At 38.9% G+C, this 26,361-nt stretch overlaps 1 protein-coding gene across 1 annotated transcript in view; it reads left to right on the top strand.

The window, feature by feature from the left end:
• Positions 1-26,361, top strand: part of LOC127411717 (dystonin-like) — a 275,538-nt gene that overhangs the window by 145,123 nt on the left and 104,054 nt on the right. The window contains exons 34-40 of the mRNA XM_051647413.1: positions 5,312-5,458; positions 13,713-13,801; positions 13,961-14,069; positions 22,404-22,556; positions 23,193-23,426; positions 24,900-25,184; positions 25,686-26,234. Of these exons, the coding sequence (XP_051503373.1) occupies positions 5,312-5,458; positions 13,713-13,801; positions 13,961-14,069; positions 22,404-22,556; positions 23,193-23,426; positions 24,900-25,184; positions 25,686-26,234 (1,566 nt within the window). The remainder of the gene's footprint in view (positions 1-5,311; positions 5,459-13,712; positions 13,802-13,960; positions 14,070-22,403; positions 22,557-23,192; positions 23,427-24,899; positions 25,185-25,685; positions 26,235-26,361) is intronic.

Here is a 26,361-nt window from a genome sequence, read left to right on the forward strand (position 1 = left end):
CAATCAAGGAAAACTTTTACAGAGGACATCCTTTGAACAGGAGAGCTCTTATAAATTGAGGTGCCTGGAAGATGAGTTGTCTTCCAAGCAGACTGAAGTAGAGCAGATGACTTTTAAAGTGAATGAACTTAATAGAAAAAATCAAATGTTAGAAAGTGATATCCGACATCTTAAGGTAAGTATTGAGTCAATCCAGCAAGACAAATCACATGCCGATCAAAAGATTAAAACCCTGAAAGCTGAGGCAGAAGTTTTGAAGGAGCAACTGCAGAGAGCCAGAGAAGAAATCAGTCTGAAGACAAGAACAGACAAGGATGCTCAACTCAAGGCCAAGAACCTTGAATCAGAGCTACAGAAAAGTTCCTTGCAAGTGACACAGCTTACTAAGAAAGTAGAGGAACTCAAGAAGATTAACATGGAAACTGAACGTTTGATAAAAAATGTGAAAGCAGAATTTGATAAAGCAAACATCAAGATCGGCAGTAAGGAACAGCAAATTAATATACTCAAGTCACAGGCAGAAAGTGCAAAATCTCAGATAAAAATAGTTGAAGAGGAACTTCTGATGAAAACACAGATGTCCCATGAGCTTCAAATCAAACTGAAAGATTACAATCAAGAAGAAAAGAAGACAACTGAGTTACAGCAGAAGATAAAATATCTCACGATGAACATCACCAACTATGAAAAAGATATAAAAAATCTAAAAGCAGTGCTGAGTTCCATGACCACTGAGAGGAGTCTGGCTAATCAGAAGATTCAGGAACAAAAAGCGGAGATAAATAACCTGAACGTGGCTTTAAAAAAAGCCATAGGGGAATCTCAAAGGGAGTCAAACGAGGGTAAGAAGAGTATGTCGAAGGTGAGAGAACTTGAAAATGAGCTTCTAAAATGTAAGCAGACTATAAATAGGATCAGTGGAAGTTCAGAGAAAGCTACAGTAAGCCTAAAACAAGACATCACATCTCTTCAGAGGGACAAACTAGCAGCTAACCAGAAGTTACAGGTTTTAAAGTCTGAATTTGATGACCTCAGTTCCACTCTTAAGAAAACAAAAGATGAGCTGCAGCAAGTGACTGAAGAAAGTAGGTTTAGTCAGTCCAGACTTAAAGAGTTGGAGGCAGAACTCCAAAGAAAATCTTCTATTATACAAGAAATTAGCTCAAGTTCAGATAAATCTGAACTCAATTTAAAACAAGAACTAGTCTCCTTTCAAAAGGATAGGAGTGCCGCAGAAGAGAAAATCTCAAGTTTAACTCTCCAAACGTCAGAGTTGAAGCAGAAGTTGAAGCAAACCCAAGAAGAGCTTAAACAGAAGCAAAATGAAACGGCAGCTGCCGATCTGAGGTCTCAAAAGCTTGGAGAACAATTGGACAACTGTAAGAAAATGCTGGAGGATCTAAAAGGTAAACTCAACATACAAAAGGAAGGATATGAGACTCAACTACAGTTAGTGCAGGCTGAAATGGAGCAAAAGCTTTTGCTGCAAGAATCACGCTTGAAGCTCAAGAGTGAAAAGAAATCAAAGGAACACTTATTTTCTGTGGAAACAGCTGAGAGAGACAACAAGCACCTGTCTCAAGAAGTTGAGAAGTTGAAATCTGTCATTTTTAATACAACAAAAGCCAAACAAGAGGCTGAACAACAACTCAGCAAACTGTGCACTCAGATGGACGAATCTGACCGACAGAGAGGATTTCTTGACCTTGAACTTCTCAAAGCAAAATCAAAGATTTCTGAGTTAGAAACTGAAAAAATTAGGAGGAACGCCAGTATTTTCCAACTTGACAATATTCACAAAGACAACTCAAATGAGATAGGAAGGTTAAAGCGAACATTATCAGAGACTGAGCTGAAATTAGAAAACTCTGAAAAAGAAGCAAGATCTCTGAAGGAGCAGATTGTTTCATACATCAAAGAAATGAAATCTTTACAAGAGAAGAATCTTAAGCATGAGGTAGCTGTCAGTTCGGAGCAGAAGCATCTAAAAGAATTGGAGGCTCTTGGACAAACCAGTCATCAGTGCGCTAAAGACAATGAGCTGGCCAAGCTGAAGACTGAACTTTTACTGACTCAGAAAATTGTTGCGTCATATAAAGAAGCAAAACGGAACCTGGAGGAGGAACTAATGAAAATGAAAACAAGCTCTGAGGTACGACTTCCAATGTATTTGTGGTTTTATTAAACTTTCATTAAAGGAGAAGTGTGTAATTGTTTGGATGTTAAAAATAATTTGCTGAGACCATAAGTAAGCCATTTGCATGGTCCAACATGTCAGCTTTTGGCTCAAAAAAGGGCATTAGTTTCAGATGAGACAACTTGTATTGGCTATTTTTTTCTCCAAACAATGGCAGAAAGGGCAAAGGGGGTAGTAAGAGTGTTAGGTTTTGTTTGCTGTAGGTTTGCCAACAGTCCCCTAGCTGGAATGTCCCATGTTTTGGCCGAAATGAAGTTGGCCAATGTCCTATATTTTCAGACACCAAAGTCATTGTGTTCTGTAATGAAGAAGCAAACCCAACCCATATCCCCCACCCAACTCCCATGTCATATGGCGAAACACCTTATTTACATGCCCTAGTTGGCCACTCCTAGTGGGACAGAAATTACACTCCAACTTAGTCTTTTAGAAAGAAACTCCTAGTTCATATGTGCAGTGCTACTGTCGATTCACCTACTACATTTAAAATGAATAGAAGATTTTTTTTAAGATTGTTTAGAGTAACAAAATATATAATGGTCAGATAAGAATGTAGTTGCTATGATGTGATTGTTTATGTCTACACTGTTTTTAATGTTCATGATCTAATAGCAAAAATAATTTCATTCTTACAGATAGCTACACTGGAGAAGGAAAACGTGCTGGAGGAGCTGAGAAATGTCAAACAGGGCATCAGTGAGAGAAGTCAGGAAAATGTGACCAAGAATACAGAAAATTGTGTCGCTCTCCAGAATTCTACTGAATTTGAAATGCATACAAACCAAGTGATGGTTGGTAACAGTCAAAGTGAGATGACTGACCATATAGTCAGGAAAAGCTCACTGTCTGGCAAAGGATGGTCTGGTAAAAGCCAGACTGTTTCATTTAATATCATTGATTCTGAGTCCTCCATTGACATGCCTTCTGACTCATCTGTAACAAGTAAATCGAAAGGGCTAAACATGGAGTCCTCTTCCCATAAAATTCAAGGTCTCAGAGGATGGATAAGTATTAAAAAGTTGGTTAAAACCAAAATCATATCCCAAGAAATTGCTCTCAAGTTGCAAACAGGCCTCATCACTATGGAAGAGGTTGAAGCATCGCTTGCTCAATTAGTTGGAAAACCATCCTCGATTACAGGTATTTACATGGAGTCTAGCAAGAAAAAGCTATCCTTCATAGACGCTGTTGAGGGAGGGCTTATATCGAAAACCTACGCCATTGAGTTTTTGGAAGCACAAGCTGCCACAGGATGCATCATTAATCCTATCACAGGTGAAGGTAACTCTCCTTCAGACGCTGTTGTGAAAGGTATCATTCCTGAGGATCTGAAGGACAAAATAACAGAAGCTTACAAGGCAGTCAGTGGTTATACCCATGCTGGAAAGATTCTTTCAGTGTTTCAAGCTATTGAGGAGAGAATTCTAGACAGACATAGAGGGAAATCAATAATCGAAACTCAAATCGCAACTGGAGGGTTGATTCACCCGTTGATTGGAATTAGGGTGCCCATGGATTGTGCACTAGAACAAGGGCTTATAAATCAAGCCACCCTTCAAAGTCTTTATGATCCAGTGAGCAACCCAAAAGATTTTCACTACCCAGATACTGGGCAGAAGGCATACTATAGCGAACTGCTCAGAATCTGTGTATATGATGTCAACGGTGGAGTATATCTTCTTCCTTTTGGTGACCAGCAACACTACACCCTCTCTCCAGCCAGCAATCACAGAGTATCGGTCATCAACACTTGTAATGGGGCAAAAATGTCAGCCTATGAGGCATATAAGGCCAGCCACATTGACAAGAGAACCTACCTATTTCTTTCCCAACAAGAGAGCGAATGGCAGGAGACAACAATCATGGACTCAAGTAGGAACATTCTCCATATCCTAACAGACCATAAGAGTGGCCGCCAACTTTGCGTTGAGAATGCTCTAAGTCTAAAAATTCTCCAAACAGAAGAACTCAGTAGCTACCGCAGTGGTCAGCTCAGTATTTTTGAGCTTGCTGATCTTCTCATTTCTAGAAGAGTGGCCTTTAAAGTTCAAAACAGTCCTGTTGCAGGATTGTGGGATGTTTCAATGAAGAGAAGACTCTCTGTTCTCAAAGGACTCCAGCAAAACCTTGTTGACAGGCTCACCGCATTGAGGTTGCTAGAAGCACAGGCTTGTACAGGAGGCATCTGTGATTCAGCTTCTGGAGAAAGGGTTTTGATTACTGAAGCACAACGTCGAGGACTCTTGGATGAAGGTTTTGCCAGACAGCTCCAGCAATGTGAGCAAGCCTACTGTGGTATCATTAACCCTCAGACTGGAAAGACATTGACGGTGGCTCAGGCAATGCAAGAGAACCTGTTCCCTAAAGATGTTGGAGTAAGGTGTCTTGAGTTTCAGATGGCCACCGGTGGGCTCATAAACCCAGAGAGCCAAGAGAGAGTCTCATTGGATGATGCAATACAGAACTGCTTGATTGATAAAGCAAATGCAGCACATCTTCAGAATGACCATTCCCATACCAAATGTATTACTTGCCCCAAAACCAAGAAAAAAATGTCTTTCAAGGAAGCTCTAGAAAAGAGTGTCTTTGACAGCCATACTGGGTTCCTCCTTCTTGAGGCAACAAAGTCCCATAGCACTGGCAATACTTCATCTTTCCAATACTTCTGGACCTATCGAAACTTCTGATATGATTCTAAATAAGGCCATATTTTTGGTACAATTTTTATAAGGAAAACATGACCAGTATATCTGCTGCCCTTTGTAGTTAGGCATTACAAGTTATATATAGAGAAGTTATATATAGAGTATATTTTCATCCAGAAATAGATCAATATCACAATTTAAAGAAAAATCTTTAAAATATGGGATTTTTTTCTATTGTAAGATATTGTTTTAAAATGTCTCATATCTTATGTGATCCATTTTTTAATTCATATTTATGCCAATGGCATTTTGTTGCCAAGCATCATTCCACATAAAATGGCTGGGAGCGTAATAAACTGCTCATTCATTAGTGTATATGTCATCCAAATATAGAGTTTGTTGTGCTACTGATAACAAATGTTTGACGTTGTTTTCTAATCCACCCGCAATTTCTTTACAATGAATGTAGAGGTCTGTTGAGGATGAGAAGAAAGAGCATGGCGATAAGGTTAACAAGTTATTGAACTGGATGTCCAGTAAGAATACAAACCTGAACAAAGATGGAAAGTCTCCGAGTGATTGTAAACCCAGCACTGAGAGCTCTAGTAAGCCCCAGGTAAATAAATCAATATACCCATTGGTATTTTTTCAATGTTTTTAACAGGTTTAACAGCTTTGGTTCTTGCAGGGTACTTTATCTGTGGCTGTTTTTACTTCATCAGTTTATCAGTTTAACGAATATTACAGTGAACTGTTGAACACATCAAAACCTATACAGATTTATTTTTATGTTCAATCTCTGAATAAATATTATTATTGTGTATCTCTTTATAATTTGTTATTGTTTGCACACGTGAAATTCTTTTTTATTATCCTCTCATGTTTTCACATAAAAAATATGTATCCTAAAAGGGTCTATACTTTCATTACAAACAGGGAAAAATAGAATCTCAGTCATCACTATTTTGTTAGATTATTTCACAAGTGAATTACATAAGGAGTAATCATGAAGGTGGACATCAGGGCCAGCGGTCATCTTTTACTGTCACAAGAGGGACAATAATCACAGTCCCATGATAATGTAATCCACAAGCACACAAACAGTTCTGTCTGAGCAGTGCATGTACAGTGTGATAAACTGTACAAAAATTGCACTGGACACAACATGACCAAGAGTGAAAAAAGCACTGTTACATCTAAAAAAACAAAAAAACAAATAGTGTGTGTGTACAGTAAAAGTACCTGTACTGAAAACTACTTAAGAGTAAAAAATAGCTTATTTAAAAGTACACAAGAGGAGTGAGGAGTGAGTATTGAGTTGCGAATGAATGCTATGTCCCCTTTTATATATGTACACTGCAATATACGCTGCAATCTAAAAATGTAGCATACATACAATACTGTAATTAACATTCCCTTTTATGGCTGTTTGTCAGAAAGAATGAAAAATATAGGTATATGCCAACAGTTTTATTTTTGACTGCCAACTTTTTAAATACAAAGTCCTTTTTTTTTCTCGATAAACTGCTTTCATTTGGATGAATGTTTATTCTGTAAAAATAAATAAACGTCAGAATAAAGTAGCTGTCAATGATAAACACTACAATTATCTGCTTGCAAAAAAATACAGGTAGACATGATTACAGAGATTGAAAAAAAAGATGAAAAAGTTATTTTAAGTACACTGATCACCATTTTAAATCACAATTTATGAAAAAACATCAAAATAATTTCATATGTAAGGTCTAAATGATCCTTAATGCCCAAAGAGCAAGTTATTTTTGCACAAAAAACTTTAGGTTCTAAACAATGAAAATAAAGAAAATTGAAAAATCAGGAAAAGACTTTCACGTGGCGTGCCACGTCCCGCACACTAGTGGGAGTTTAGAGTATAGACGAGTAGTTTAGAATTAAAAACATAGCCCATCAAATCTGGAACATTCAGCAAGAAAACTGGATTGAACATAGCAATCAGGAAGTAGTCATTAGTCCAAATCCAAGAATGGACTAGTCATACAGTAAATGCCAGAGGCACAAAAACTATATATGCCATGTATGCAAAATGGAAGGAGCTAAATGAAGGCATTCATGTGGTTGAAAAGAATGCTTGAGCAGCTTTTTTTGTGAAATGGATAGGAAGCAGATTTAAAATCCAGGAGCTTGTTATTTCGCTGTCAGTTCGCAAAGACACAAATATGTGATGCTTCGCTGATGGGGACTAAATTAATTGTCACAAATGAAATGACACTACGTATGAAGCAGTTAACCTCACCTAAAGCGCTGATATAGGCAGGGAGAGCTAACGCTAATTACATTGCAGTTCCATAATATAATGTAGATCACTAACATTGATCATCTCACACAGCAGCCCAATATTATCAGTGAAAGTTAATAAACAGGCTATATTATAATGTAGATAAACATAATATAGTCTTAATGAAATCTGAATTTTACCTCAATATGTGTCTTCAAATTAGAGGTAGAATTCTTGAATGCTGATGTCTCGACTGGAAAAGCAAAGCTGACATGACACGATCACGCAATTACCCTTCTTCATTTTCATTGTGAAAAGCCCTTTTCAGATGTGGCCATCCAGGTGTTATGCTGCTTGAGGCATCCTCCACAGTACCCCCCACCTCCTCCATGATTAATAATAGAAGTTGGTGCCAGATCTATTGCTTCTGTTTGAGTTATCTATGTGTGATTTGATTTGTCAGGATTTACAGGGATGTAGCGAACACAGGTAGAGGGAAAATAGTGGAGTAAAAGTACAGTTACAGCAATTTACTCAAGTAAAAGTATACCATTTTTAAACTACTTAATTAAGTACAGTTCCTGGAAAGAAATACTTTGTAATCATTAACACCCCTGAACATGGCTATGTATTCTGTGGTGGGTGTAGAATTATTTTGCCCTGTTTTATCTCTACATTTCATCAAACATGTACTATACCAATCACACACCACTCATGCTGGAGTGCTGCTCATGAAGTATGTTCAGTGGTAAATGTGCTGCCAACAGACCCAAATCAGAGAACACTTTATATGTCATAGAAAATAAACCCAAATTAGACAGTGGTGTCAGAAAGACCATTCATCCATCTGTGATGTCACATTCCTAATGTAACAGGCCCTTCTCCATATACACTACCAGTTAAAAGTTTGGACACATATACTAATTCTTTAACATTATTGTTCATAACAGTAATATACAGTTGTGCTCAAAAGTTTGCATTGGTAATATATGTACCATTTTTAAAGAAAACATGAGTGAGCAGGCAAAACACATTTCTTTTATTTCTTATGGGATTCATATTCAACTGTAGGTTATAACAGAATGGCACAATCATAAAACAAAACATGGCAACAAAGAAAAAATTAAATGACCCCTGTTCAAAAGTCTGCATACCCTTAGTTCTTAATACTGTGTATTGCCCCCTTTAGCATCAATGACAGCGTGCAGTCTTTTGTAATAGTTGCCTATGATGCCCCAAATTCTTGCAGGTGGTATAGCTGCCCATTCGTCTTGGCAAAACTCCAGGTCATGCAAAGTCTTTGGTCATCTTGCATGAACCGCATGTTTGAGATCTCCCCAGAGTGGCTCGATGATATTAAGGTCAGGAGACTGTGATGGCCACTCCAGAACCTTCACCTCTTTCTGCTGTAACCACTGGAGGGTCAACTTGGCCTTGTGTTTAGGGTCATTGTCGTGCTGGAAAGTCCAAGAGCATCCCATGCGCAGCTTTCATGCAGAAGAATGCAAATTGTCTGCCAGTATTTTCTGATAACATGCTGCAGTCATCTTGCCATCAATTTTCACAAGATTCCCCACGCCTTTAGAGCACACACCCCCCCAAAACATCAGTGAGCCACCACCATGCTTCACAGTGGGGATGGTATTCTTTTCACTATAGGCCTTGTTGACCCCTCTCCAAACATAGCGCTTATGGTTGTGACCATAAAGCTCTATTTTGGTCTCGTCACTCCAAATTACAGTGTGCCAGAAGCTGTGAGGCGTGTCAGGGTGTTGTCGGGCATATTGTAACCGGGCTTTTTTGTGGCATTGGCACTGTAAAGGCTTTTTTCTGGCAACTCGACCATGCAGCTTATTTTTGTTAAAGTATTCTCGTATTGTGCTCCTTGAAACAACCACACTGTCTTTTTCCAGAGCAGCCTGTATTTCTCCTGAGGTTACCTGTGGGTTTTTCTTTGTATCCGGAACAATTCTTCTGGCAGTTGTGGCTGAAATCTTTCTTGGTCTACCTGACCTTGGCTTGGTATCAAGAGATCCCTGAATTTTCCACTTCTTAATAAGTGATTGAACAGTACTGACTGGCATTTTCAAGGCTTTGGATATCTTTTTATATCCTTTTCCATCTTTATAAAGTTCCATTACCTTGTTACGCAGGTCTTTTGACAGTTCTTTTCTGCTCCCCATGGCTCAGTATCTAGCTTGCTCAGTACATCCATGTGAGAGCTAACAAACTCATTGACTATTTATACACAGACACTAATTGCAATTTTAAAAGCCACAGGTGTGGGAAATTAACCTTTAATTGCCATTTAAACCTGTGTGTGTCACCTTTTGTGTCTGTAACAAGGCCAAACATTCAAGGGTATGTAAACTTTTGATCAGGGCCATTTGGGTGATTTCTGTTATCATTATGATTTAAAAAGGAGCCAAACAACTATGTGATAATAAATGGCTTCATATGATCACTATCCTTAAATAAAAGACAGTTTTTTTGCATGATCAGTCATATTTTCAAAATCAATGCCAAAATTTCACAATTTCTGCCAGGGTATGCAAACTTTTGAGCACAACTGTATATATATATATATATATATATATATATATATATATATATATATATATATATATATATATATATAATGAATGAGTAAGTGTTTCAAAACTTTCGACCAGTAGTGTATATTTTTAAAGTACTTTAAATAACTTTTGAACCGTATGTCCTAAAATCATGAGGTTGATGTCTATGGCTTCTGTGGGTCATGATGATTTTAGCTATACCTAAACTATATAATTTTTCCCATATCAACTATAGTGTCCCTCCACCATACTGAAATTTATTACAAAATGATATATCTTTTAAATACATTGTTGGATTTCAAAGAAAATGGTGATACTTGAGCAGTTTGGTACAAAAGTTTAGTACAAAATAGTACAAAAGATAACCTACAATTGAGTGCTAAATCTAACATCAGGAAGTCTCTTTGCCATTCAGTGGGCATGTCAACTGAGTGGCTCTGTGTGTTATAGCACTGATTTATAGTTTGAAAAGTTGTGCGTTTGATTCCCAGGGTGATCAGTATTAGAGTTGAGTTTATTGAATAGTTGCAGGTTTAATCACACATAATTTCTGTTTGTGGGTATACTTCTTGTTCTTCTTTGTCTTAGTGTTGTTCTTACGATATATATGGGAGTGATATCTTTTGAAAGGATTGAGAAGTTTGGAGACAGCATCACATGTAGTTCAAAAGAACATGGTCTGTTTAGCATGGAAAAACTTTGAGTTATTGCAAAATGCCTCGTGACCTGTTTGTTCTTTCTTTCTGCTGTGTTTGATATCAGCCATATCAGCACTCCACCCTTTTGAATACTTTTTACATTTAAAACCTGCTGACTCTCAGCTTGGTATGTTTTTTCAGCACCTGTGTTGATGTGGTCCAGCGGTAAGGTGCACCATACCTGTGTGCTGTTGAGATCAAAAGGTTGCTGGTTTGAGACTAACTTGGGGTGACTGGAAAGACTATGAGTATTTTCAAAATACATTATGACTTGTTTGTTCTTTCTTTCTGTTGTGTTTGATATCAGCCATATCAGCACACCACCATTTTAAATACATTTTTTATTCAAAACCTGCTGACTCTCAGCTTGGTATGTCTCTTTAGCACCTGTGAAACTTTTCTGTTTCTGTCACTTTTTTAGTGACTTGTGAAGTAGTGTGGGGTTGCTTTTTATGTCATATTCATGCAATGTGTTGTGCTTACTATGGTGTAATGCTTGCCGTATCTGAGATTTTTGAATTCTGTTTACTGAATGGTTGCTGAGCTTTTCCCTAAGCAAATTTTTATTTTCCCCTTTGTTGAAAAATTACATGAATATACTGTAAAGTTGATCATGTTAACCACTGTGCTTGGCTGTGATTCCTCTAAGTTTGGTATGTCCCTTTGTTTAACAACAATTTTGTGGCTGTGTAGTGGATAGCACATTAAACTCTAAAATGGAAAGTCATGTGTCCAAATCTATCCCAGGTGATGTGCACTATGTTTGCTCTGTGAGATTTTTGGGTTGTGTTTAGTGTTGTGCTGTGGTTGCCATGTTGGTGCTTGGCCCAGTAATGGCTGCTTGCAGCTATATTTAATATATTTATATTATTATTATTCCTCCCCAATGGGAGTCTATGGCAGCCCATAGAACCATAATTAGGGAAAATTATGAAATTTGGCACACTGATAGGGGTGGTTATGGATAGCCCCCATACCAAATTTGGGGTCTCTAGGACATACTTTATTGCGCCACCACCATGTCAAAACTACACTTTTCTTTTGTGCGTATCTTTTTAACCATTTGTCCTAGAGACACAATTCTTTTTTGTCCGATTACTCTCCTCTTGAGGATTCCAATGGACCCCTTACTTTAAAACTCTACCATTTATAGTAGCCACCATCTTGGATTATGGTGTTTATAGTTTTTTCCCTACTGTTAGTTTGGCGACAGCGCTACCTTTGGTTCAAAAGATGTGAAAAATTGCTATTTTTGTCCGTAACTTTTGAACCGTATGTCCTAAAGTCCTGAGGTTGGTGTCAGTGGGTTCCTTGGATCATGCGGATTTCAACTATACCGGTCATACCGGTCCATATCGGTCATACTACCTCTCCACCATATTGACATTTATTAAAAAATTATATATCTTTGAAATACATTGTCAGATTTCAAAGAAAATTGGTATGCATCATCAATATCATGTCCCGATGATACTTAAGCAGTTTGGAGATAGTGCCACCTATAGTTCAGAAGATAACCTACACTACTGTGCTAACTTTAACCTCAGGAAGCCTCTTTGCCACTCAGTGGGTGTGTCAACTAGGGTTGCCAACATTTTGTCACACGAATACAGGACGCTTGAGCCCCTTTGAACATATTGTTGATTCAATACGGGACATTTCGCCATCTGATCGGGGTCCCGCTCAAGTATCTTCCTGCTGAAATACAGGACAATATGCTCCCCATATGGGACATCATTTCCGTCAAAATGCGTCCCGGCTAATACGGGACAATTGGCAACCCTAGTGTCAACTGAGTGGCTCAGTGTGTTAAAGAAATGGTTTGTAGTTTCAAGAAGGATCCTGGGTTTGAATCCCATTTGGACCAGTGTTAGAGTTGATGTTATGTTGTACTGGAGGTCTTTGTATTTGTTTAATGAATAGTTGCAGGGCTTATCACAGATAATTTCTGTTTGCAGGTATACTTCTTGTTCTTCTTTGTCTTAGTGTTGTTCTCCTGATATGTATGGGAGTGAAATCTTTTGAAGGGATTGATAAGTTTGGAGATAGAATCACCTGTAGTTCAAAAGAACATGGTATGCTTAGCATGGTTATCATGCTACATGCTATGATAGCATGCTATAGGATATATTAGGATATGCTATAGGATATATTATACTCTCCACTATATTGAATTTTATAAAAAAGTGATAAGTCTTTACGAAAATTGGTATGCATCATCGACATCATGTCCTGAGGATAACTGAGAAGTTTGAAGACAGCACCACCTATAGTTCAAAAGATTATCTACACTTATGTGCTGACTTTAACTTCAGGAACTGTTTTACCAGGTATGTCAACTGAGTGGTGTAGTGTGTTAAAGCACTGGGTTATAGTTCTAAAGGTTTTGGGTTTGAATCTCCATCTATGTAAGTCATTTTGTAAAAAGTTCTGAAGTCCTGGTGATTTTTGATCTCTGTTGAAAAGTTACATGAAAACAAAGTCAATCATATTGACTGTTCTGCTTGGCTGTAAAAAATATTCTTAGCATAGTATGTTCCTCTTGGTGACATTTAAACCAGTAGCTGAATGGAGCAGTGGTTAGAACCATGAAATATCAAACAGAAGGTTTCTGGTTTGATCCCCCACCACTTAAGCAAGTCACACATTAGAAATGTGTGTGGTTTTGGAGATTTTTGTATTGTGCTTACTGAATGCTTTCCCCCAATCAAATGTTAATTTGCATCTTTGTTGAAAAGTTACATGAATATAAAGTTGATCATGGTAACAGCTGTGCTCCAAAGTGATTCATCTAAGCTTGGTATGTCTCTTTGTTGACTGCAATATTATGTGGATAATTAATCATGGAAAATCATGGATAATTAATAGTGTATAGCATATTGAATGCTGAAATGTGAAGTTGGGGGTTCAAATCCATCCAGTGACAATGTGATCTGTGTTTTTTATTTTTGTCTGCAAAACATTTCATCGTAAGCCATTAGATCAGATGTTTTAAGATCATGAAAAATATAAATTCAGTCAGATGTATCCACACTTTTGACAGGTTGTGTACCTCTCCAGACAAAAATAAATAAATAAATCTAATTTTAATTACCCAAGCTTTATGTTTACTTAAACTTTAAAATATGATATGAATAATATCATATATGATATCATATATAGATATGAATAATGATTGTTTAGAACATAATGTATATCTGATTGTTTAACATTTATCTGATTCCAAATGGTTGTAATGTATATGTAGGATGAAGTGGTTTTGGAAGTGCAGTCAATTTACCATAAGCCCTTTTACTATACTGTGCAAGTAAATCATTATTGACTTGTCCTGTTTTATGATAGATGTCAATGGAAGAGATGGTGACAAAAAAGGAACAAATTGCAGAGGCATTGAGAACAACTCAACTGATGCTAACCAAACACAGTGACAAGTATGTAATAATGTAGACAAAGTCTGTCTTGTACTGTGTGTGACAGAAATGCTTCAGTTCAATTATATTTACTTAATGTCTCCTCTATAAAGGCTTTGGATGCTTATGCATAAAATGGGTTTGATTTATCTATCTAAAACTTTCTGTTTCTTTTGCCAGAATGACTGAGGAAGAAAAGCAAGAAACAAAAGAACAGCTCAAATCTCTTCATCAGGCCTACAGCGAGATCTCTCAGCAGTGTGCAGAGGCAGCTTCTTCTGATGATCAGGTGAGATTCAGATATTCTGCCATTTTCCAGTCCAATGTACATGGTGTTTATATATGTTAGGTATTGAGTGTGAAATATACTCTTTCTCCAACTGCATGACTAACCTTTGTTTTCACAGCTTGAAACATCTAGCATGGTATGACAATTTCAAAAAGTCTCAGCCACTCTAACTTTTTAATGCTACCACCACAAAGACTTTGAATATTTCACTCAGGGGAAAATTATCTTCTCTTTTTCTTTAAAACCAACATGATAAACTGAGTATGCTGTAAACTTACATTGCATGTCAGCCAGCCACTTTCTTTCTTCACAGCAAACCCAGAAGACCTTTTTCCATGTCTACATGGCGTTCACTACATTGCAAATAATAACAATGCTCAGTGTGTTTTCTCTAACTGTGTTGTGCAAAATACTGAGAGTTCTGTTCACAGATGCATGTAAGCTTTTATTGCGTGCCATTTCTCTTGCTGTTGAGACTCTGTTTTGCACTGTTGCGAATGAACTGGTACAATCTGTAGACTTGACTGATGGGTGAGTATGTTTTAAGGTATTTGAAATAAAAATTGTAATCAAAATTGTAACATTTGATTTGTTTTGCATTTTTAAAGATCTTGATTTCTTTTATCTTTTTGCCAGGGACTGCAAGTCATTGAAGGCATTCTGGATGTTGAAAGCGGAGCTGTCATGTCTGTGTGCGTCTCTGTGCAGAATGGCCTCATTGATCAGAACACAGGGCTTAGTCTTCTTGAGGCCCAGCTTGTAACCACCGGACTCATTTTGCCTGAACAGCACTTGTTTATGAACTTGGATGATGCCTTCAAGAACAAAATTGTGGATGAAGCAATGTTCAAGCAACTGCATGACTTAAATGAGGCTAATAAATGTGTTCAGAAACCCCAATTTGCTTTGGAACCATTACCGGTTATAAAAGCCCTGAACAATGGGGCTATATCCGAACAAATGTCTATAAAGATCATTGAAATCCAGCTAGCGACTGGAGGGCTGAGACTCTCATACACTGGGGATGTCCTTAATCTGGAGAGGGCTTTCCAACTTGGCCTGATACCCCAGTCACTCTTTCTACAGATTTTGGAGAGGAAGAACACTTGGAAGGACTTGATTGACCCCAACACTGCAGAAAAAGTCTCACTTAGCCAGCTTGTGCAGAGGAGCCAGATCCATGAGCCAACAAGACTTAGGCTGTTTCCAGTGAAGCGTGGAAAACATGGGACCATATCCATGACATCTGGGAGAGAGATTAGCATCATGACAGCCATGCATGAAGGCTACATTGATACAGAGACTATGTTTCGGCTGCTGAGCACCCAGTTGTTTGCAGGAGGCCTAGTTGACCCCAACACAGGCCAGAAGCTAAGTGTTGAGGAGGCTCTATCTAAGCGTCTGATTGATCAGGACACTGCGAGTAGGATACTGAGCCACCAGGCCCAAAATGGTGGCATTGTTAATCCCTGCAATGGGGCAAGACTAACAGTTGATGAGGCTGTACAGTGTGATTTAATAAGCTCCAGTAGTGCATTGTTGGTTCTAGAGAGACAGAAAGCCCTCATGGGTCTCCTTTGGCCTGATGCTGGTGAAATCCTCAATTTCTCAACCTCTCTTCAGCAAGAAATTATCACAGACAAACTAGCATCTGCACTGCTGCATAATCGACAGAAGATAACAGCCTTGTACATACCTGAAAACTCTGAGGTAGTTGATGTTGACACTGCTGAGGAGAAAAACATGATTAACACATTTACCAAAGAGTTGCTGAAGACAATAGAAATTCCAGATGTGTTCCCCAACATTGATGATCTAAATGACAGATTTTCATCTTGGCTGGTCATGCAGGAGCTACAAATCGAAGGATCTCATACGCCCAGTGAAAACATGAAGAGGGATAAAAGCAGCATAAATGCCCCATCTTCCGCTGAAGCAAGGCAGTTTTTTATTTCCTACCTCATGATGAATAGCTATATGGACCCAAAATCAGGTCAAAGGCTCTTAATCTTTGATGGGCAGTTAAACAAAATGGCTAAATTACTCTTTGAAACATCAGAATCAGAATGTGCAGATGAGATAAGCCCATTTTATATGAATAATCCTTCAAACGAGTCACCACTGAGCGAGAACATTCCTGACACTGAGGATGATTGTCTTATGGCCAACTTTGGTGCTTTGGGGGAATTGCAAATATTTGAACCTTTGGAGAAAATAATGGAGGAAGAGGATGCTAATGGACTGAAAAATTACCTAGATCCTACCTTAACCTCTGAAACATGTGTTTGCCCTTTAGCAACAGATAAAGAATGCGATACTTTCCTAAGCAACAGCAAAGGTATGACTATCATTGAAACTAACAAAGTGCCTAAGGATTCTACTTGTTCATACACTGACAATTGCCAAGCAAACAAAACTGGCATAGCTTCACCTCAGCCATCAGAAGCAATGCAGTTACCACAAACAGCCTTTTCTCTATCAGCAACTGGAACAGCAGAAAGTTTGTGTTCGATAGAAGAGGATCCTAAATGTTATAATGCCATTGAAGACTCAGAAAAAGACCAAGAAAGACATCGAACCTTACCTTTTTTGTCCAGTGAAACAAACAGCAGTACAGAAATTACCTCTGAATTCCCACCTTATGAGGTTGTGTGGGATGACAAACTTGAGAGAGACTACGCCATCCATCTTCTTAGGGCACAACTAGGGGAAGGAGGGATTTTAGATGTCACCTCTGGAAAACGGTATGACCTTGAAGCTGCTCTCAACAAAGGTCTTATTGATGAAGAAACTGTTTTAAAATTACTTGCATTACAGCTTCGAGAGCCCAGTTTGAAAGATAACGAAAGTGCTACAATGTCAGTTTTGAAAAAGGCTGTCAATAAAGGCTGTATATCAAGGGAGTTAGCCTTACAAATCATGGAAAAGCAGAACCAGCTGGGTGGTTTCTGTGACTCAGCAGTTGGAAAAAACATTAGTGTTTGTGAGGCTTTAGAGACGGGTCTGATTACTGATGATATTAGCAGAAGTGTTCTCTATTCAGAGCCAACCAGGAAGGCCATCTTTGATCCAGAGGGAAAGTGTGTGCGCAGTGTCTCTAATGCCCACCAACTGCAAATGTTGGATGATGAAGAAGCTGAGAGAATGTTGCTTTCACACCAGGACAAAAGGGTAGCCATTACAGTGCTTGATATTGCTGATGAGCAGCTCAAACAAACAGGTCCAAGAAACTCGAGATCAGATGAAGCCACGTTGGTATCTGCAGATTTGGCATGTATGAATAAAGGTCAGGATCTCACAGTCCCCACCATGACCATTTGTGATATTCCATGTAAAGTTATTTCAACAGAGGACAATGTGATTGATAAAGTTGCAAAGACTCATGAAATAGGGCAAGATTTTGGTGTACAATGTGGTAATTTCAAGACTGTGGGTCCCAAAAGTGAGCTTGAAACTTTAGATGAAGGAGAAGGAAATTTCACTTTGGAAGAAAATGAGACAAAAATGCAAAATAAGAATGATGATGCTTTTGTCATTGAGGTATCTTTTGAAACTGAACGTACTTCATCATGTGTCAGGCAGGTTGCAAACCTTGAAACTACAGTAATTCAGGTTGTTAGCCCTGTACAAAGTGACTCATGTCCATCACAAAGTGATGTCTGCACTGATGAAAGAAAATCAGAGAGTGAACTTAATGCTGAGCAGGACTCCAACAGGTTCAAAAAGGAGTCTGAAAATACATCTGCTAGCAAAGGGCTTTCTGAGAGCTTGAGTATTTTGCTTCCAGTGGTAGCAAATGTTGCACCAATTAGAACACTTGCACAAGAACAGTCACACTTGTCGTTATTTGAAGCACAGGCCCAGTCACCAATGGAAACTGCAACAGAGGTTAATTTAAAAACTGATGGACAGCTTACATTAGCTCAAAATTTGCAAAATCAGAAAGAGGAAATACCATCACAAATCAAACAATTATGTAAAGCTAAGCACTCCAATAATTTAAGTAAGGAGCCAGCTAATTTGGACAAGAATACAAATGAGTTTAGTAAAGATAATATTGTAAATAAGGGTGTGGTTAAGCATGAGGACCTTACAGAAAAAGTCAAGAGCTTGGAAATGTTCAAAAGTACACCTATGACAAAATCTGAGTCCAGAGTGGTCTGTATTGAAAGCAACATTGACAATGAGGTAGAACAGAAGGCTGACAATAAAAGCTCTATAGGTTCTCAAGGATCTGAGAGCATACTTGAAATCAACCCAAAAGATTCAACTGAATTAACAGTAAATTTTGAGCCAATACCACTTGAGATTGTACCTGATACTAGTCAAGCTGATTCCAGTGGAGGTATGCATAACATACAACACCCAACTGAGCAAGGCATTTTGTGTAATCATATTGCACCAAAGGCCACTGCAGTAGAAGCTGAACCAGACTTTAAAAGTGCTAATGATTATAAACATGGAAAAGACTTGGTTGAAACTGTGGAACCAGGTTCAGACATCACCTCTGATAATTGTTCAGAGAAGATGTTCACAGAATCAAATGAATTGCAGTCTGCCCCCAAGTTACCACATCTTTCTTTTAGACACATGTTTGATCAGGACATAGAACAAAGTTCAGGCATCTTCAAACAGCCTCAAGGTGGAGATAAAGCAGTTGCTGAAGATGCAAATCAGGAAGTCCTTCAGTTACCTCAGCAGGCCTGGACCGAAGGGATAATTATTCCAAATGTAATGGGCAATGGTGATTTAAAGTCTCTCTTAAATGAATTAGTCCAAATGAAGCTGGAAGATGCAAGTGTGGATGAGACGCAAAGACAAAAATGTCAAGCTGTTGATAACCTTATCGAAATAATTCAGCAACACTCTACATACTGTGCTGCCAATCAACCCAACTCAAATGAGAAAAGCAAGGCTCCAGATATCCTCTTGGATTTGAAAAAGCATGAAAGACTTGGTCCAGAGTCAAAAGAGGGACAGGAGTGTCCATCTGATGAGAGTAACCATGGATCTAAGCATGAGTTTGATGTTGAGTTGAAACAATCTCAGTTCCTGAAGGTGATTCAGGGGATCTCCATGAGCAGGGATCAGGTAGTGCTCAAGGAAGTGGGTGGGGACTTAAGAAGTCTCGTGGCAGACACTGCTTTGAGAGGTGAAAGCATGGAAGCTAAAAGCATTGCTGGTGAGACCACAGATGATGCGGTTGCAAATGATGTCTTCCAGTCAGCCGAATCTAACCATCAGGTCTCTAAGGCAGATGATCCAAACTCAAAGCAAATGGATGGAGTCAATATCAGTCCTAGGGTAAGTCATGCTACTACTCTCATGCCTGAAGGTGACCGTGATTCTGGTTTATGTTCCTCGATCAACCTTTCTGTTGGTGCTGGAACAACATTCCTTTCAATCAATCCAATTTTAGGGTCAGGTTTAGGGTTAGGTTTAGGAGTAAGATTAGGTTTTGAACAACATTCCCATCAACTAATCATTGCCCTTTGATCTTAGGGGTAGTTAATGGTTAGGGTAAAGTTTAGGGTTACGGCTATGTTTGTTTGACAGGAATGTTTTTCCAGGACCAACACAAGATGTCCTACGTGGCACAATCATTGCCACCCAACTCTGAATTAGATGCTGATTTGCAGATGCATGTTTTTACTAATGTAATTATCCACATTTTACAGAGATATTCCACGCAGAATTACTTGGAATGTGTTGGCAGACTTCAGGATCATTGTGATACTCTTGAAGATATAAGAAGTGACTTGCTGACCAAGGGTCCATTAGCAGAAGATATTGAGGGTTTGCATTGTCAGCTAGAGGAAGCTCAGGTTTGTCACTTGTAAAATATAGGGTAATTTCCCTCTTTGTTGACCTCAGAAATCTTGACCTTTTGGCCTCCCATGTTGCTAATTGTTTCTAATATTTTTATTATACCTGGTCTGCATGGTTACATTATTCTATTCTATTGCTATTCGTCTTTTTCTTCCAGTCTTCTTCACAATTCTATCATTTTTCCAACTAATTCCACCCCCTCTGTTTCTAGTCTTTGGAAGCACAGCTTGCTGTTCTCCCTGACATGCTTACAGCAGATTTGAGCATAGCAGAGCAACTTCTGAATTCTGCTGATGAACTTATCCCCACACAAATCCACCAAGATTTGGCTACAGTCTGTATAGATTTACAGAATACTTTCACAGATGTTTGCCACATGTCAGCTGAGAGAAGTAATGCTATTCTAATTGCCATTGAAGCAGTGAAGGTCAGTGAATATTCATGACCAAAATTAGTGTTAAGTACTAGAACACAGTCTAACAATGAAGATTATGTTGAAGGTTAATATTGTTTCACACCTGTTCAAATATGTGTTACAGATCCATTTGGAAACCTTATATCAGAATTGGCTTAGCTCCCTTGATAAGATTTCAGCTAGTTTGCAAGACAGTTATGAGAGGGTGTCTAAGCTTGATATAGTGAATGCTGATAATCTAGAAAGAATGAAGGACAAGATTCAGCAAATTAAGGTAAGTTGTATTTTTGGTTGGTTAGTTTCAGAAATACAAGGCTTTTGGGGCCTGGGTAGCTCATCGAGCAATGACTCTGACTGCCACTCCTGGAGTCACAAGTTCGAATCCAGGGTGTGGTGAGTGACTCCAGCCAGGCTTCCTAAGCAACCAAATTGGCCCGGTTGCTTGGGAGGGTAAAGTCACATAAGTTACCCTCCTCGTGGTCATAATATAGTGGTTCTTGCTCTGGGTGGGGCGCTTGTTATGTTGTATGCGGAGATCGCAGTGAACACGCGCTAAGCCACGTGATATGATGCAACTGAGATTTGTGCTCCACCACCCTTGAGGTGAGCAACTGCTCCACCACAAGGACTTATTGAGCATTTGGAATTGAGCATGCCAAATTGGGGTGAAAAGGGGAAAAAAGAGATACAAGGCTTTGTATACAGCATGATAGTCACATCATCATCTGCTATACAGCAGTCGCATCGCATGGGGTCACTCGACAGTTTTACTTAATGGTTTACTTTTATTTTTGATTGTTCCTTATTCAGGACATAGAGAAGGAGTTATCAGGAACCCGACATCTCATGGAAGATGCCACTTTTGCTATCCAAAACTTTATTTCTGAGCACGCTCAGTTCCTGAGTCCAGCTCACAGCAGGCACATTCTTAGGGCTCTCAGCATGACCCAGAGATCCTTCAAAGAGCTCATGGACAAAGTGTTCACTCAGAGACAAATTCTGGAGGAGCACATGGAGATCCGTCAGTATGAGACTCAGCAGCAGGTCTGAGTGAGACGACATCGACTGTTGACATTAATTTAATTAATTGCTTCTGAATTTGTTGATTTGATAGCGTGTTTTGATATGAAGTGTTGGTTCGAGTTGAGAAAATGTTAATGTTAAAATTTATGTACCACGTGTGCCACAAAACGGAATTTCAGTCCTTTTGTTTGAATGGCCCAGACAGAATAACATTGGCTCAACCGATGATGTAAGTTTGGGGTGGCACTGCCTGTTTGCCGAACAATGGCAGATGGGGGAGTGTTTGAAATTTGTTTCAACAGTCAGTTTTGAAAGTCATTTTTTCAAAATTCAGTTTTGCAATTCTGTTTGGTGTTGCTACTCATGTGGCTATTACATACTTAACTTTTAACCTTAAAGGTACAGAGATTAAGCGAGTAGTATTCCGCTGGTCAAGGGATTCAAACATGGCAGCCCCCGTGAGGGGACCCTCTCCATGTAGGATAAAACATATTTTATAAGGTTTCTGATATGTCTGGAGTCTTAATCTTATGTGAGTGCTTATGATTTTATGCATATATTGCAAAATTACAATTAGTTGATTAGGGAGTAAAACTTTTTTAATGAGGAAAAAAATACTGGGCGCATCTTTAAAATTAGTTTTATAATGATATTTTAGAAAATTAAAGATTTATGAATGAAATTTTGGGTGTGTGTTCAAATAATGTTTTGCTTCTAATCACAACACAGAAAAGCTATGGCTTGATGACTGTCACAAACTTACCTTCTGATCGTGTTTGCATTTTTCAGGCTGCCTGAATCCATTCAGCTCTCAATAGAGGACCAAAGTTTTTTCAATCTTCTGTTGAAGATGCTTTCCAACAACTAAAGGCAGCACTAACTCACCTAAGCAGAATATATCTCTGTCTCACCATTTCTAAAACCTACCCCTGTGAATGGCTGGCATGTTTACAGCATACTCAGTCACTATTAATTGTTAAATGCTCAGTATTTGTATCAATGGTGTGTTTCTGCTCTATAGTAAATGCTTTTTTTTTTTTAATAGAAGACTTGTCTTTATGTGGTAGGCTGCTGTGGATAAGCAGAGAGAGTTCTCAGAGAAGCTTCAGGAGCTATTTGATGATCTAACACAGACAGAGAACCGGCTCATTGGCCACCAGCAGCAGGCAGTCAGTGCAAATACTGTAGGAGATGTCCAGCAGTACCAACAAGAGCATCAGGTAAATGTCCAACCTGGTGACACTTTATATTTCTTTATAAAGTTATTAGTGTTGTTTGCTAAAGCTTTTAAATTCTTCTTCTTCTGCTCAAAACTGTGGCATGTAACTCATCCAACACTGTTTAGGCTACAGCCATAATTGATACCTCAAATTGTGCAGATTATTGATTTAAAGTATTGCTATTATTTTTCTAACTGATTTGATATAAGATTTTTTGCCCATCAACCAAAAAGATGGGTGAAAATATCATTTAGACTAATTATAGGCCAAACACATATATAGGGATTTTGGGGGTGGGCTCTTTTGACCTGGGCTGGTATACAGTCATTTAACACTCTAACAATACCCAGAACATCCTTGTCATCACCTAGCAACCATCCAGAATACCCTCACAACTGCCTAGCAATGCAAAGGCATCCACCATCTAAACTAATACATTACATTGTATTCATTAAATAATGCACTTTAAAATCAGTTGTATGTAACCATAGTTATAATACATTATAATCCTTCATGGTTATGGAGTATAATGCATTCTATTTGGTTTTTGCAATTAATTATATGTTTTTTGTTTAGGTATAAGTTTTATTTAAAATGGAAACTAAAAGAGAGTTTCTCTCTGTATTGGTTCATCAGGCTTTACAGAAAGACCTGCAGGCTAATGCCAGTGCTCTAAATGAAGTCATCAGCAGCACAAAGAAGTTTCTGGAGGAGAACCGCAGTAAACTCACTCCAGAGCAGATATTAGCTCTTGAGAACAAACTGGAGGAACTGAAGAGCAAGGCAAATACACTTAACCAGAGGGCAGAAGAGTCCAGAAAAGATCTCGAAAAGGTGTTAACAAGTGCTATTAAGCAAGAGACTGAGAAGGTAGGTGAAAAATAAACTTTTCCACACCGGAAGTAAAAAAAAAAACTATTCATTTTCTCCATGGCAATTAATTTTCTTCATTAGCAATTATGGATAAACCTTTTAAGACAGACCTACCATGAGCTCTCAACTTGTTTATTCATTGCCATGTTGCCAGGTTGGTTTGGTTTATGGCCCTATGCAGAAATTAATGTGGAGAAAATGAATGGGAAAAATACTTTCACAAACAAGGCAACCAACCACTGTTGTGCTCTATTGGAAATGTACACTCACTGATCACTTTATTAGGAACACTACACTGATACTGGGTAGGGCCTCCCTTTGCTCTCAGAACAGCCTCAGTTCTTTGTGACATGGATTTCACAAGGTGTTGGAAACATTCCTTTGAGATTCTGGTCCATGTTGACATGATTGCATCACGCACGCAATTTCTGCAGATTTGTCAGCTGCACATTCATGCTGCGAATCTCCCGTTCTACTACATCTCAAATGTGTTCATTTGGATTCAGATCCAATAACTGGGAAGGCCACTGAAGAACAGTGAATTCATTGTCATGTTCATAAAACCAGTTTGAGATGACTTTTGCTTTGTGACATGGTGCATTATCATGCTGGAAGTTGCCATTAGAAGATGGGTAATTTGAGGCCATGAAGGGATGCACATGGTCAGCAACAATACTCAAATAGGCTGTGGCATTCAAGCAATGATTTATTGGTATAAACGGGCCCAAAGTGTGCCAAGAAAACATTCCCCACACCATTACACCACCACCACCAGACTTGACTGGTGACACAAGGCAGGTTGGGTTCATGGATTCATGCTGTTGGTGCCAAATTTTGACCCTACCATCTGTGTGCCTAAGCAGAAATTGAGATTCATCAGGCCAGGCTACGTTTTTCCAGTCTTCAACTGTCCAGTTTTGGTGAGTCTGTGCACACTGCAGCCTCAGTTTTCTGTTCTTGGCTGACAGAAGTGGAACCCAATGTGGTCTTCTGCATTTTCCGTTGACCTCTCTCATCAACAAGGCATTTCCATCCACAGAACTACCGCTCACTGGACGTTTTTTGTTTTTGGCACCACTCTGAGTAAACTCTAGAGACTGTTGTGTGTGAAAATCCCAGGAGATCAGCTGTTACAGAAATACTCAAACCAGCCCGTCTGGCACCAACAATCATGCGACGGTCAAAATCACTGAGATCACATTTTTTCCCCATTCTGATGGTTGATGTGAACATTAACTGAAGCTCCTAACCTGTATCTGCATGATTGTATGCACTGCACTGCTGCCACACAATTGGCTGATTAGATAATCACATGAATAAGTAGGTGTACAGGTGTACCTAATAAAGTGCTCATTGCGTGTATAATAACTTTGAAAAAACGGTTGTTTTATGCTGGTTTATTTGATTTCCTGTGATTCTTTACAGTAAATTATAGATGTTATTTCTTCTTCTACGTGTGCAATGATACAGGTTGCAGCTGTTGAGCAACTTGAAGAGAGCAAAAACAAGATCGAGGGTCTTCTGGACTGGATCTCCAACATTGGCAAAGAAAAAGAGATGGGTGGAATACAGAAGGATCAGATGATAAAACAGAATGGGAACCTGCTGGAGAACACATCTATGAAGAAAATCATTGGAGAGGCAGATGATCCAAATGGAAATGCATTGGACTCTACAGATAACACACCTCTACACACTGCTGAAGAGCAAGACAGTAAATCCCTGGATCTTGACAAGCAGTATGACAGGGTTCAAGTATGTAGTTGATTAAATATTAAGTTCAAGCCTTTGAAAACACTTTTAGAGAAAGACTCAATTGTCTCACCTAAAAAAGTTTTATCTTAGTACAATGTTGCTTTAGATAAATACTGTCTCTTTGGATAAAAGCATCCGCTAAATGACTAGATTTTGGGTATGTCTCCTTTGTCCTTATTAAGTGTTATGTGTATTATGTGCATTATCATTTAATTGTAATGTATATATTAGCATTATATTATCCATCTTCCACCTTGTTCTTTAGCTATCATCATCACCTATTAAAAATACAGATGTCAGTCGACCATTTCTGACTAAATTTGAATGTGATTTCACTTAGTGCACTTTTGGCAAAACAGACCATGAATGTTTTGAAAGGATGACTTGAAAACGGAGATTCTGCAAATATTACAAGACATTTGACCAATGACATCCATTAAACACATTCAAAACAAATTTAAGTGCAATGCAATGCATTGACTTTCATTCTCTGTCTCATAGGCCCACCACCGGGAAATTTTGTCCCAGCAGCAGGACCTGATCATTGCCACACAGTCAGCACAAGCTTTACTCGACAAACAGGCTCAAGTCCTGTCACCCGCTGAGAAAGAGAAACTACAGAGAAACATTAAAGAGCTGAAGGGCCGCTACGAGGCGTCGCTCACCCAGGCTGAGCAGCAGATGAAGCAGCTCCACAGCGTTCAGGAGGAGCTCCAGAAGTTCCAGGGTGATTGTGAGGAGTTTGAGACGTGGCTCCAGCAGGCTCAGGGGCAGATGGACAAGCTAGGGATGCCTGCTGCGGGTCTGGATACTTTGAATAGTAATCTACAGAGACAGAAGAGCTTCTCTGAGGATGTCATCTCTCATAAAGGAGACCTGCGCTTCATCACCATCTCAGGGCAGAAGGTGTTGGACGCAGCGAAGGTCTGTATGCGTGCTGAATCTGGAGGAACGGACAGCCTGCCAGCAGTGGACATGACTGGGACCTGTGCTGCAGTGAAAGACAAGCTGGACTCTGCTGCTGCTCGCTACAAAGCTTTGCACACACAGGTAGTGTGTCACTTTATTAACTTTGTACTGTATTTGGATTTTATGGGCAAATATTGCAAAGCCTGTCAAGAACAGTTTTCTGGGTCAGTTTTCACCCAAAACTTATAGGGAAAAAATATATATTTTG

Source organism: Myxocyprinus asiaticus, chromosome 21 (genome assembly GCF_019703515.2).
Source record: "Myxocyprinus asiaticus isolate MX2 ecotype Aquarium Trade chromosome 21, UBuf_Myxa_2, whole genome shotgun sequence".
Classification (NCBI taxonomy): Eukaryota; Metazoa; Chordata; class Actinopteri; order Cypriniformes; family Catostomidae; genus Myxocyprinus; species Myxocyprinus asiaticus.